A 13,137-nucleotide genomic window follows, 5' to 3' on the forward strand; every position below is an offset into this window, starting at 1 on the left:
GTTTGTTTGGTGTTTTTCATATAATGGGAGGAACTATAGGAATTTTGTTAATTTAAATGCTTTACCTCAAGTAGGAAAGTTGCGAAATAGTGTCCTTCATGCATTGACTTTGGAACTCTAGCTTCTGGTTATAGCAGTCTGGGCTTGACAGATATCCATCATGGTGCTCATCGCATCCGAAGATGGTGCTGCCTCTACAAATAGTGTCGGTCGTTGCACCATCAGGTGGGGAGGCTATTTTATTAATTATAATTCACTTGCTGGCTTCTCCCTGATTAATTATGTTTCATTGATCCTGGTTAGTGTGGACTGGCTTACCCTCGCTCAGTTTGAATCAATATCGGTCTCAGTGCTAGTCAGGGACGGTGAATTACGGCTGCTTCACAAATGCATCTGTGAGACTGTTTTTACCTCAAAAGCTGCTCAGAACTGCAAAAACCAGCAGAAGAGTGCTTTGAAAAGTGTTTGAGAGTAAATGTACACGTGTGAGAGACAGAGTCTATTCATCATCCCGACGTTTTTATTGCAGTGTGCAAATACGGTTTTAAATTTGAAAGTAATTTTCATATCCGTCTCTCTCTGAAGTTGTAGTTCCTTCTCCTCTTTGGGTGCTCTTCTCCTAATTTTGAATTCTTGTGATGTGAAAGCTGACAATTCCAAGTCTGACCTGTGTAGTTTTAGATATGATGTCCCAAAATCTTCACAACCTTTGTATTGCTTCATTGAGAGCCACTCAGCGCAGCATGGAAAAGGAATTTCTCTTTTTCCTCCTTCATTTGCAGAGCTATGGGGCTGCAGATAAGCCCATATATGTAACACATGAGCAGGAAAATGTATAGTTTTCCAAAATTAAGGCTTCAGTTGCCATTTATTATATTCCTGGTTTAAAACCATCTAAAGCAATCCTCTTCTTAACACAATTTATCACACAGCGTATCTTCATAGCTGCTTTGAATCTAATCCTGGTGAGCAATAGTCTTGGGTGCATTTGTAGGATGTGATTGAAAAATTCCTCACCAATTTTAATGCAGCAAATGTCACTTTGTAATGGTGACACATCAACCCCACTGTCAACACTGTCGTTTAATCCTTTTCAGAGCCGACCTGCTGATGCTGTGCTTAATCTGCTGGTGACAACCAGTGATTTATAGTCACTGGAGATCCCAGCGTTGCTAATTGAAATGGATTTGAACTAGTCTTAGCCATGCTAGACTGGGTTCTGAGGTTCGCTCATGATACTGAGCAAGACAGATAGAGACGAATAGACCGGGCCAGTAGAATTCAAAAATCAGTATTACAAAAATGGTGATTTTTGTCTGTGTTCAGATGTGTGTCTCTGAACATCACCTTTTTGAACAGGTAGCGTTTTCGTTATAGAATCCCAGACTGGTTTGTGTTGGAAGAGACCTTAAAGCTCATCCAGTTCCAAGCCCCGGCCACAGGCAGGGACACCTTCCACTAGAGCAGGTTGCTCCAAGCCCCTGTGTCCAACCTGGCCTTGAACACTGCCAGGGATGGGGCAGCCACAGCTTCTCTGGGCACCCTGTGCCAGCGCCTCAGCACCCTCACGGGGAAGAGCTTCTGCCTCAGAGCTCATCTCAATCTCCCCTCTGGCAGGTTAAAGCCATTCCCCTTGGCCTGTCCCTACAGGCCCTTGTCCAAAGCCCCTCTCCAGGTTTCCTGTAGCCCCTTTAGGTGCTAGAGCTGCTCTAAAGTCTCCCCCAGCCTGTGTTTGTGCTTGGCATTGCCCCAACCCAGGGACAGAACCTTGCACATGATCTTGTTGAACTCGGAGGTTCACATGATCCCACCTCTTCAGTCTGTCCAGGTCCCTGTGGATCCCGTCCCTTCCCTCCAGCCTGTCAACTGCACCTCACAGCTCGTTGGTGTCATTGGAAACTTGCTGAGGGTGCTTGATCCCACTGTCCATGCCACTGACAAGGATGTTAAGCAGTCAAGAATGTGGGTTCCATGCAGATTGCTTGTGTGCTCACCTGGTAAACTGGCCTCTGGCACATCAGAAATGGTCGTTTCTCAGCCATCTGCTGTAAGTGTTTGCCACACGCATGCTCTGTGCTGCATATGCTGACTTCTTCCTACATGAAAATGAAAGTGAATATCATAGTTTGTCCACCTCAATTAGAGACAGAATGACTAAGCACGTAGACAGCCTATCAAGCTTGATTATTCTAAATGGAAATTCATTTTATTCAGTTAATTGGTGCTTTGCCTCATTCAATCTCTTACATGTAAGTGATTATTCTAATTTGTATTGTTTAATCTAATTATTTCCATCTCCTTTAAATGCTCTTTATTGCAGGTGTTTGTATAGAATACACAAGGAATTGTTATCAGATAGAATTCTGTGGCAGAATGTCTGTATATTAGACATAACTTGAAAATTAGATATCCCTTAAATTCTCTTACTCTTCCTGAAGAGGTCAGAAACAACCTTGACTTTGTATGTACAAGAAAACCCCAACAGTGAGTGTGCTGCAGATAGTCCCATTAAAAATACATTTTTATGCTGAAATGTAACTTTTCATCACTGGGTGTTTTCTAACGTGCCTCTAAGGAACACGCGGCTGAATTCCAAGGAACGTTTCCCAAGCAGGGAAGACGCTGCCCGAGTTCCTTGCTGCTTACTGGGCTGCACTGAATACATACTCAAATATCTCAGTTCCTTTTCTTTTTTACCTCTGGCTTTTAGGACTTCCTAAGTCTCTGAGGCAGAATTACAGGGATTCAGGAAAAGAAAAGGAAAAGATACTGGATATATTCATTTTTTTTCTCAAGCTCCTAAATTTTAAAGCAGGTCAAAACATGGGACTTTTAGCAAACTTCTGGGCATTTGATCTGAGCTTAGTGTGTAATTGCAGGTAACAAATCATTATTGCCCCATCCCTGGCAGTGTTCGAGGCCAGGTTGGACACAGGGGCTTGGAGCAACCTGCTCTAGTGGAAGGTGTCCCTGCCCGTGGCAGGGGTTGGAGCTGGATGAGCTTTAAGGTCCCTTCCAACACAAACCAGTCTGGGATTCTATGATTAAGTGGTTACCAAAACCATGAGGAATATGGAAAAGCTCTTTCCAAGTGATTCCCCATGGAGTGGTGGGATATGTTTGACTGCTGGCCTGCAGTCAGCAGCCTGAGGTCCTGCTGCCCCATGGGCTTTGATACCCACCACCCTAGATGGGGATGGTGATGTGAGCCCTTAACCTTCAGAGGGCTCTGCTGGGGCTCAGCGCTACCCTCTGCTGTTTGTTCAAGTTAACTTGAAGTGGTGTATCTTGAATTCATCTTCATCCAAGTTCCCACTTTCCCTCTGTTCCTTCGGAATGGGAAGGAGCACTTCTTTTTTTAGTTATTTTGTAAAAGCATAGTTCAGATGAATAATTTCCTTTGAAAAGCTGCAGTAACGCTGTGTTACCACAATAATGTTGCAACCAAAACCAAAGTCACACAAGAGCTATTCCAGTTTCACTCGGTGCTGCCTGGTGTGCTGTGGTGGGTTGGCAGGGGTGGGGTGGGAATGCCAAAGCTTCAGCCAAGAGCAAGTAGCTCTGGTCAGCCCAACTGGAGCCAAGAGATGCTTCCAGTGCCCAGGGTCTCCAGTCAGGGGGAATGCTGCTGTGCCAGCTTGTCTGCTCCAGGTAGGAAACATCCAGGGGGAAAACAGGCACTGAGGCTTGAGACTCCAGCAGGACCAACTGTGTTTGGGGGGTTATGGGTGGAAAGCAGGAAGAGCAAAAGGAGAAAAGGCAGAGCAAGGAGAGGAGGTGGCTTCCCCCCCCTTCCCTTTTTTAGTGTTTTTTTTAATATATGTTATATTTGGGTTTTTGGTAGACACTAAAAATCTGGGGCATTCCTGGGCTGCATGATACTAACGCCTGGGGGAGAAAAACCCCAAACCCCAACAGTCTCTCCACCATCCTCTGTATTAGATGGGATGTTTCACTTTTTTATATTTATTATTTAGGAGGATGCAGGGAATGGGTATTTATTGAACCAGCTCTGAAGCAGCTTGTGCATTAGGCTCCACAGAAAAACATCACATAGCTGTAGCAATGCCAACACAGCATGGCAAAGGGTTTAGTAGTGTATTTCCTTAAAGCTCAGGTTTTCATCTTGAGCTGTCAGATCAGGTGAGGATTCAGTTCTGCAGCCAAAATAGGTATTAAGCATGTGTAGTAATCCAGTAATCCCTGAAAATAAAGCTGTTTTCTCATGTTTTGGAGAGCCGGGCCATCCCATGTGGCATTTCCATGGGCTGTGCAAGAAGCGGTGGCAGTGATCCCAATGGTGGGAAGAGCTGTGCAGCATCTTCATGCCCTCCCCTGATTCCTGAGCTGATCCTTCTTGGTTTGCAATCAGATTTCAAGTGAATCCTTGGCAGTGCATGAGTGAACTGTGCAATTTTATAGTGATTACTTTGGTTTTGGTCATGGTATCACGTCCCCTGTTGGACACAGAAGCATTTGTCTATAAATGCAGACTTCTAAAGCTGTGATAGCCACAGGAATCTCTGGCACCTTTTTAAGGCTTCAGAGAATCAGAAATAGACAAGAATCCTTCCCTGCATGGACTTCACTAGTCCATAAAGTTAAAGCTGAAGTGCCTGAGCCATTTACCTGCACATATCCAGGAAATAAAGGCTGGAGGTAGTAGGATATGAGTAGATAAAAGTTCATTGTATCCCTGTACGATTCTTAAAGCAGTTCCTCTTTCTTTTCCCAGGCAGGACAGCAGTTGCCTTCCAGCATAGCTGTGTAATAATGACAGTGTCTGTCTCTACCTGGATCTTTTCCTTTCTGATTTTATCTACAAGAGGCTTCTTTTGTAACACACAGTTGTCCTTTCTTGTTCAGCAGTGCTTTCCTATCTGCCTGTTCTCTCTAGAGAGTTGCTGTTATTATGGGTTTTACCTTTTTTATTGTTGTTTTCTAACAGACTATCATGAAATTGTAATTTCTTGAAGATGGAAAATGCTGCTGTGTCTATAGTAGTGTGGTGTTTTGGTTCAAAGAATTATATCATTGTGGACCTGTGTTTGAAGTACTTAAATGCACACATATATATATAGAGAGATACATATATACGGTAAAGCTTACAGTGCTTGTATATGGTTCACTTCTCAATGCACATGAGAGTGGTGAAAAGGTGGTGTGAAAAGTGTTGTTTCAAAAGTTTTTTTATACATTCATTATCCAGGGAATATTTCTGGTGGATTATCATAGAATCCCAGACTGGTTTGTGTTGGAAAGGACCTTGAAGCTCATCCAGCTCCCACCCTCTGCCACAGGCAGGGACACCTTCCACTAGAGCAGGTTGCTCCAAGCTCCTGTGTCCACCCTGGCCTTGAACACTGCCAGGGATGGGGCAGCCACAGCTTCTCTGGGCACCCTGTGCCAGCGCCTCAGCACCCTCACAGGGAAGAACTTCCTAATTAATTATCCCTTTTTACATTGAGAGAAGTGATTTTCTAATGGTTCTAATTGTTATTCTAATGACTGCCAAGTTCCTGGGTTATTTTTTGGTGTGTCTGTTGTTAGGCAGCACTATTTAATATCCTGTGGAAATTGTAATATTAAACATATTAACACTGGAACATGGGGGAGCTTTGTGGTGCAGTATTACAATGGTTATAATTTTAGCAATGGATGTAGAGCCACCATCTGGATGAGTTCTGCCATTTGTGAAATACAGAACGTGAGGTTTGCATGTTGTGCCAAAGAAAATATCTTTAAATCAAGCAAGAACAGCTATTGGCAGCCTCTTATAATTAATATGTTCATTAGGGACTGGAGAAATGTACAGTCAATGAATAACAATGTCTGTTTTTTCTGCAAAAGCCTCAATTTAGAGAGACAAGAGTATTTCTAGACCAGCTTATTGATCTACAACTATAAATTGCCCTGAATTTCTTTATAGTCATCAAAGCAGCAGCACATTCTTGTCACACCTTTTCTCTAACATTCTCTACATTATTTGTATATAAATAATATAAATCATCTTCCAGTCTCACAAAACCTGCAATTCTCTGTGTTTGGAAGGCTCTGGTGCAATGTTTTATAGCTCTCAAACTCATAGCTCTGGCAGATGTGTATCTGTGAAGCATCCATCATATGTCTGTCTGTAGGAGATCAAGGATAAGGAAACTCTGAAACGTGCTTGTTACAGGTGCTTTAAACTTCATGGTTGTTGCTGGTCTGCTCAGAAGTAAAAGCTTGTCCCCTTTGTTTCAGCCTCCGGGCATCTGGGATGCCAACATTGTGTGTCCAAGTTACATGCTGTAGTAGTATCGGTCATATGGAGTAAAGTCCCGTGGGCCCTTAAGGCAGGGTCTGGAGTTTTGGGCTGCTTTCCCCTCCCTGCAGCCCATGCTGCTCCTGCTCATGCTCTTTGCACAAGGTATAATACATGAATTACAGCAGGAACCACCAAAAAGACATTATTTTTGCATGTATTCTCTAGATTTACATTTATTCTCCGTATTCCAGCTGCTTGTACTCCAGGATTTTTTCTCCTTATCTATGGAAATAACTCCCAGGCTCCTTGCCTCAGTGTCCTCAGCTGCTGTGTTAACTGATGTGGAGTAGCTTTTCTGGCCTGATTTCTGTTGTTGTTTTTGAACTGAGCTTTACCTTCCTATTCCTGGGTTTAAAACCTTCTTAATGAATTCTTAGCGCACGCAACTGGTATTTTCCTTTTCCTTCCGCATCAAAACTGAAAGTTAAGGGATAAGGCAATGGGAGAGCGTAAAACAAGTTTTAACCCTTTCCTCATCTAAAGTAAATGCTGCTTTTCCTTTTAGCTTTGTTGTGATGTGAGGAAAAAGCATAATAGTAATTTGATCTGAACATTCCTCTTTTCCTTTCGTTTTCTCCTAGGTCCAGGATGGAACATTCATGCTCACTCCTGCTGCTCTGTGTTAGCTTTCTGTTTGCACAAGCTTTACCACCCAATGGAACTGAGCTGCCAAAACCAACAGCGACAACAAGTAAGAACGTCACTTAATTTGCAGGGATGGGAGTGGATGTGGGAAGGAACTTGTGGTGAGGTCTCCCTGGTGACAGAGTCCTGCATATTTTTCCAGGACTTTGACCCCACTAATGTGCTTCTAATCTTGCCAGGTGACCTCTGTATTTGAACTCCGTATGACTGGGGCTGTGTGCATTACTTTCTCTTTCCCATGTATGGGAAATGACAAGGATAGCTTTGGGAGAGGTAGAGCAGCACAGGATGTCTCCTCTGCCTGTGCTGCAAGCTCTGCATGGCCCGGGAGCTGTCACTGTGGATCTCAATGTGATGGACGCGACCTGGACACAAATAATATGAAATAAAGAAATTATCAATTACAGAACAGGATGAACATATCATGAGGAGCTAAACTGTGTTTTCTAATGGTACAAGCTGTCTAAGGCAAAACTCAAAAAGATGGTAATAGCGCATAAGATCAGGTCAGGTGAAAAATGGAAAAGCCTTCTTCAAAGACCTGAGAGCAATCATCTTCTCACTGGTCCACCCCAGCATATTTTATTCATCCTCATTTCTGTTGTTTGGAATTTATTCCTCTTGCTACAAGCCCTCCTCCAACTACATCCTAACTTATTACAGTCCTGGTGAGGGGTTGTTCAAGTCAAATAAGCTTCACTGTTTATTTGTTGAAGATACTGATGCTGCTATTATGTTCTGTGATGGGATGATGTATTTTACTTGCACATAGTCCTTATCCTTCATAATCCTAGCTGGCTACCTTCAATATCGCTGCACTGTTTAGGTGGTGGCAGTGTGTGATGCTGTGTTTGCGTCAGAGGGGAAATTCCAAAGGGATGGCTGATCCCTGGACTTGGTTGAAGGGAAATAAAGCTGATGATGTTCCATATAAACAGTGTGATGAAGTCTTGATAAGTTCTCAAGTGATGGCTGTTGACACCCAGGCTTTATAGCAGGGTGTTATTGTGGGTGGGTTGGTTGTTTTGTTTTGAATCTTACTGTGAACTTCACACCCGTATGGAAGGAGAGCCAAGCAAGTGTTCAAGGCCAGGGTGGATGGGGCTTGGAGAAACCTGGTCTGGTGGAAGGTGTCCCTGCCCATGGCAGGGATTGGAACTGGATGAGTTTTAAGGGCCTTTCCAACCAAAACCATTCCAGTATTCTATTATTTCACCAAGATCTGAGGCTGGAGAACAGTGGAGGTACAGTTGAGCTCTGCTCTGCCTGGTAACAGACCTCCGCAGAGGAAGTGGAGTCTTAAGAGAGAGCAAGGGCTTTACCATTAGTAGCAGCTACAATCTCTATCTTGTTTTGCTCAGGGCTTTCAAAAGAAATTAATTGCTAATATAAATTAAAATTTAGCTGAGTGTGAAGTTTCTATTAAATGGCTCTGATGAAATATTACCAAGTAGTTGTCAGTGCCCTGCTTCTTGGCAGGCTCCTGGAGGAGCCCTAGAACAAGTTACCGAGATTGGTCTGAACATGTAAGAATATGGGAATTGGCAAAGGGAAGTAACTTGTTAGTTGTATCGCTTCCCAAAACTAGTAAAAAGGGAGTTTCTCCATAGATGCAGTTCATCTTCAAAGCTTAATTCAAAATTGTGCTGGATTTAAGTATGATACTATGGATAAGAGTCATCATCTGTGTTTTAATTAAATTTTCATTTCTGTGATACGATTTAGAAATGATTAGTATGACTAAACTGTTTTTTCCTAAATATCAAAGGCTTCATTACTTTGCAGTGAGAAGCAAAGATGAGTTTTGTCTGATAGACAAGTATGTGCACACTGAAAATATACCGCTGTGTAGGGAGTTCCAAGATAATAGAATTATCTAGTTCATTTTATAAGCATTTGATCTAATATATTGATAGCTAATACAAAATTTTTAAATACAAAAATAAAGATTTTCGATATATCAAGAAAACTCCATTTAAAGGAATATGGAAAGAACTGTAGGATACTAAAAAACATAATCCAGCTTTCCCTTTGCATGCTCATTTGATGAATGATCCAAAAAGATAAGATGCTTTTGGTTCTGAAAGGAATAATTATATTGTATTGCATGTCATTATTTTAGCTGACTTGATTTTTAAAATCATTTGTTGAATGAATATGTTGGGTTTATTCTTATTTCAAACATGGGTAGCCAGTCTGTATGGCTCAGCTTTTCTGTGCTACTTCCATTTTGCTTCCTGCAAGAGTACAATGAAATTGCTGCCATGAAATTTCCCTTTCACAAAATCAGGATATTCTGAGCTTTATTGCACTGCCATTTATTCAGAGTATTCAGCTGTATTAAATAAATATAAACCAGGATTTACTTATTTGGATTTGAATAAATAAATGTGTATTTCAAGTAGTAAAACTTTATGCTATAGTATATGTGTGATGGACTATTTTTACATGATTCTGCCCATAGCATTAAAATAATTCCTGGTTACTAATGTTAATCAGTTATGCAGTATTAATCATAGTCAGGATTCTTCTGCTTCCTCTTGTATTTTCACTTCTTGTGTGGTTTAAATGTGGAAGCAGCCTGGGAGCTGCAGTACCAAAGCTTTTCAGTCCTTTCCAAATGTTTAAATTCCTTTTAGTATTTACTCCATGAATATTTCATGGGTTTCATGCCCATCTTTACAATTTCTTTCCACTACCAATGTATTAACACACAGAGGTAATGAATCTATTAGATGGGTGGGAGGTTGAAAGGCAGCAAATGGTGCAGCTTTTGAGGCCCTTATTTCTGATAAACATTCAAGAGGTTAGTGGGTGTCTTTGAAGACAACTGAAGCAGTGCATAAAAATAATAGTCTCACTATGCAATAGCCAGAACAGGACTCAGAGATGGGGATTTTCATGCTGGATTCATGGTGCTTCTTTCATGTAGAAATTGAGGCACCACTGGTTCTTCTTCCCTTTTTCCTTTGCCCTTCCGTTATTTTTTTTTATTTTTAAATTTGGCTTTGTTTTTCATCTGTTCCAAACACATCTCCTGGTTATCAGCTGTGTATCTGCTTCCTCTCTGCAGTCAAGGTATGGTGAAGCACAGAGATTCTCTGCAGGGTTTGGATTTTCTCATCCAAAAACAACATGAGAGGGCATAGTCTGGACTTGGTGATATCCCTGTTGGCATGGATAGACTTCTCCTGCACAGTGATCGAAGCACGAGTTCAGCTGGTCCTCAGGGAGGCAGGGTGGCTAGATGAAAAGTGAGAGAGGAGGAGAGTTCTACTTTTATTGAATTAACCTGTAGGTTTTCAGTGCATAGAAATCACACTCTGATGTGCAAGAGGCTTAGTTATAATCATAGAATCATAGGTTGCGGTTGGAAAGGACCTTAAGCTCATCCAGTTCCAACCCCCTGCCACGGGCAGGGATACCATCCACTAGAGCAGGTTGCTCCAAGCCTGTTGTGGGATTTCTCCTGCACTCATATAAACTATCTTGTCTGTTCTTTGTCAATCACCAGCATAATTTCAGGTGCCTGACTTGCTATCTAGGGCGAACCGCTCACCTTGCCTTGTTCATTTGCTTTCATGGAGGGAGAAAAAAGTATTTTAAACACACTTTTGTTCATGGGCAATTTACCATTCAGTTCCTTCTTGCAAAGGGAAGTGATCCAGGGATGAAGAAAATCTGAGTTTGGAGAGAGTGAGGAGGCAGGGTGACAGGGCAGTTACTTGATGTGCAGACACTGCTGTTAGTTCCCTGTTTTCTTGTGGGTGCTTTTGTTTTTGACACATACGGAAAGTGGGAACATCACAACCCTGAGGGAAATGGAGACGTGTTTCCAGAAAGAGCCATTCAGTGGCTGGGCCAGCAGCATAGGGAATGAAGCCAGGAAGAACCCATGAGTCAGCCTCAGTGGGTGGCAGGGGAAGCACAAGGGGTTTACACCATCCTCCTGGTGATAATCATCCTCTCTTGTCAAGGCAAGTCACTATTTCATTGTAATACTGAAAAAATACCCTCAAGATGATCTTTTGTATGTGGTTTTGGACCACAGTGCACTCTGTGTTGAAGCAATGGAAACTTTTCCCTGGTGGTAGCTGCAGTGGAGTTGTGCTTCAGAGGATGTCTGCCTCTTCTGCGTGCATTTACTCATATGTTTCAGTCGTCAGTTTTTGAAGCAGCACTGATTAAAACAGTGTTCCGGGTCTGTCTTTCAGTTTCCCCTTAAAAATCCCATAGAATCACAGAATAGTTAGGGTTGGAAAGGACCTTAAGATCATCTAAGTTCCAACCCCCCTGCCATGGGCAGGGACACTTTGCACTGAACCATGCCACTCAAGACTCCATCCAACCTGGCCTTGAACACTGCCAGGGATGGAGCATTCACAACTTCCTTGGGCAAACCCATTCCAGTGCCTCACCACCCTCACAGTAAAGAACTTCTTCTTTATATCTAACCTGAACTTCCCCTGTTTAAGCTTGAACCCGTTACCCATGTTATATGTGGTTGTGTTGGCCAAAGATCTTCTGGCCTCTGAGTCCACAGTGGCCTAAGCCCAGTTCTAACTTTCTCTTACATTTTTGAGGGGCTACATTTACAAAATTGCCAGTGCAGATATAGAAGGAAATACAGTTAGTAAATGAAACTGTTGAAAACCACCCCATGCCTTACACCCAGGCTCTGCAGAGGTGAAGCTATTGGTGTGCCACTGCAAGGCTTTGAAAACAGATGTGCTTGTGTGTGAGGAAGACGGGGCCGTTTGTGGGTTTTGACCTAATTTCCTTGTGAAATGGTAGGAGGAGAGGTGAGATCTTAATGCATTAATCATTGCAGTGGTGCTCTGAGCTTAACTAGAGAAATATAGGCTGTAGTTTGAGCTTCTGGGTTGGATTGGGGCTCTTTGTGTTTGGGAATCAGTTTTCCAAAGACACCCCAAAAATGGGATGTGAAGTACATCCGTTCTTAAAGGAAAACATAGGTGATTTTTGTATTGTGTAGTGAGCAGAGGGAAATTTTAGTTCCCTCATGACTCAAAGTTGTTGTTTTTTCCCCCGCGTGTCATCGGTCTTGACACAGAGCCAATGATGGTTCTAACACAAAACCCCAAGGAGGATCCCAACATACTGAGTCTGAAATATCTAAACTTAAAGTGGGCTGAAGAGGCTCCTTTTTGCTTGTGAGGGGCAAAAATAGATATTTTGTTTGTTTCTTTGTCAGCCCTTGGTTTCTATAGAAAGTGTGTTATTGCTAAACACCACCCAGACGTTGTGAAGCTGTTCCTGGTGATGTGTGTTCATCTGCGCATTCCTGACAGTGATTTTCTGAAACCCTTTCAAGTGATGGCTTCTGATTACAGTTTTGTCATGCCTGTCACTTTCATCTTTATATCCCACTTAAATGTCAGGTTTCATGCATTTTATTGCCTTCCCTGTCTTTGTACTATTATGCTGACTTGAGATACCTTCTTTCCTTGTATGCCCCTAGTGCACTTATGCCTCTAAAAGAAGTTTTTCTGTGCCCAAACATCTTGTTTGAGCATCCAGAGGGTTCCAGCTGCTCACAAGATACAAACCAACACTCATATCCATATGAGCTCTTTTCTGTCATACTGCGGGTGGTAGGTACTCCTGTATATTTACTGTAATCTTGTGCTTGTCGAGGCTTGTGGCAAGATCTTTTCAAGATCTTCATTCCTGGGGTAATGGTTGGACTTGATCTTAAAGGTCTTCTCCAACATAGTTGATTCTGTGATTCAAAAAGCCTTTGCTGCAAGTAAGCAAAGAGAAGGAGTTTGGGGAAGTATGAATGCAGGAGTGGTTTGGAGAATCACTGCTCTGCAGTTCCTAAAGACCACTCACTGCAGGAGTGGTGAAGAACTTGTTAGAAGTGTGTAAATGTAGTTTAAAAAGGAAAAAAACCACACGAGCAGCAACAAAAATTGCCTTAATGTTGGAAGAGTGTATGTTGGTAAGCTATCTACAGTGCAAATGAAGGAGGATGAGGAAGGTTGGTGTAATGATGGAGGAACTGGAGGGTCTGAACCCCCAGGGAACCATCCTGGTGGATGCACTAAGTGTGGGCTGTTGCCTCAGGTGGCTCTTTTGGCTGTAACTGAGGAAAGATCGGCCTCTTTCTGTATCCTGTGGGATGGACAATAAATTCCACATGTAAAGGCATTATCCTTCCC

The 13,137-nt window shown here is 42.5% G+C and overlaps 1 protein-coding gene across 1 annotated transcript in view; it reads left to right on the top strand.

Annotated features, from left to right (window-relative positions):
- Window positions 1-13,137, top strand: part of PTPRE (protein tyrosine phosphatase receptor type E) — a 95,090-nt gene that overhangs the window by 53,048 nt on the left and 28,905 nt on the right. Inside the window, exon 3 of the mRNA XM_030488331.1 lies at window positions 6,889-6,998. Within this exon, the coding sequence (XP_030344191.1) occupies window positions 6,896-6,998 (103 nt within the window). The 5' untranslated portion in view covers window positions 6,889-6,895. The remainder of the gene's footprint in view (window positions 1-6,888; window positions 6,999-13,137) is intronic.

The sequence above is a fragment of the Strigops habroptila genome, chromosome 5 (assembly GCF_004027225.2).
Source record: "Strigops habroptila isolate Jane chromosome 5, bStrHab1.2.pri, whole genome shotgun sequence".
Taxonomy (NCBI): Eukaryota; Metazoa; Chordata; class Aves; order Psittaciformes; family Psittacidae; genus Strigops; species Strigops habroptila.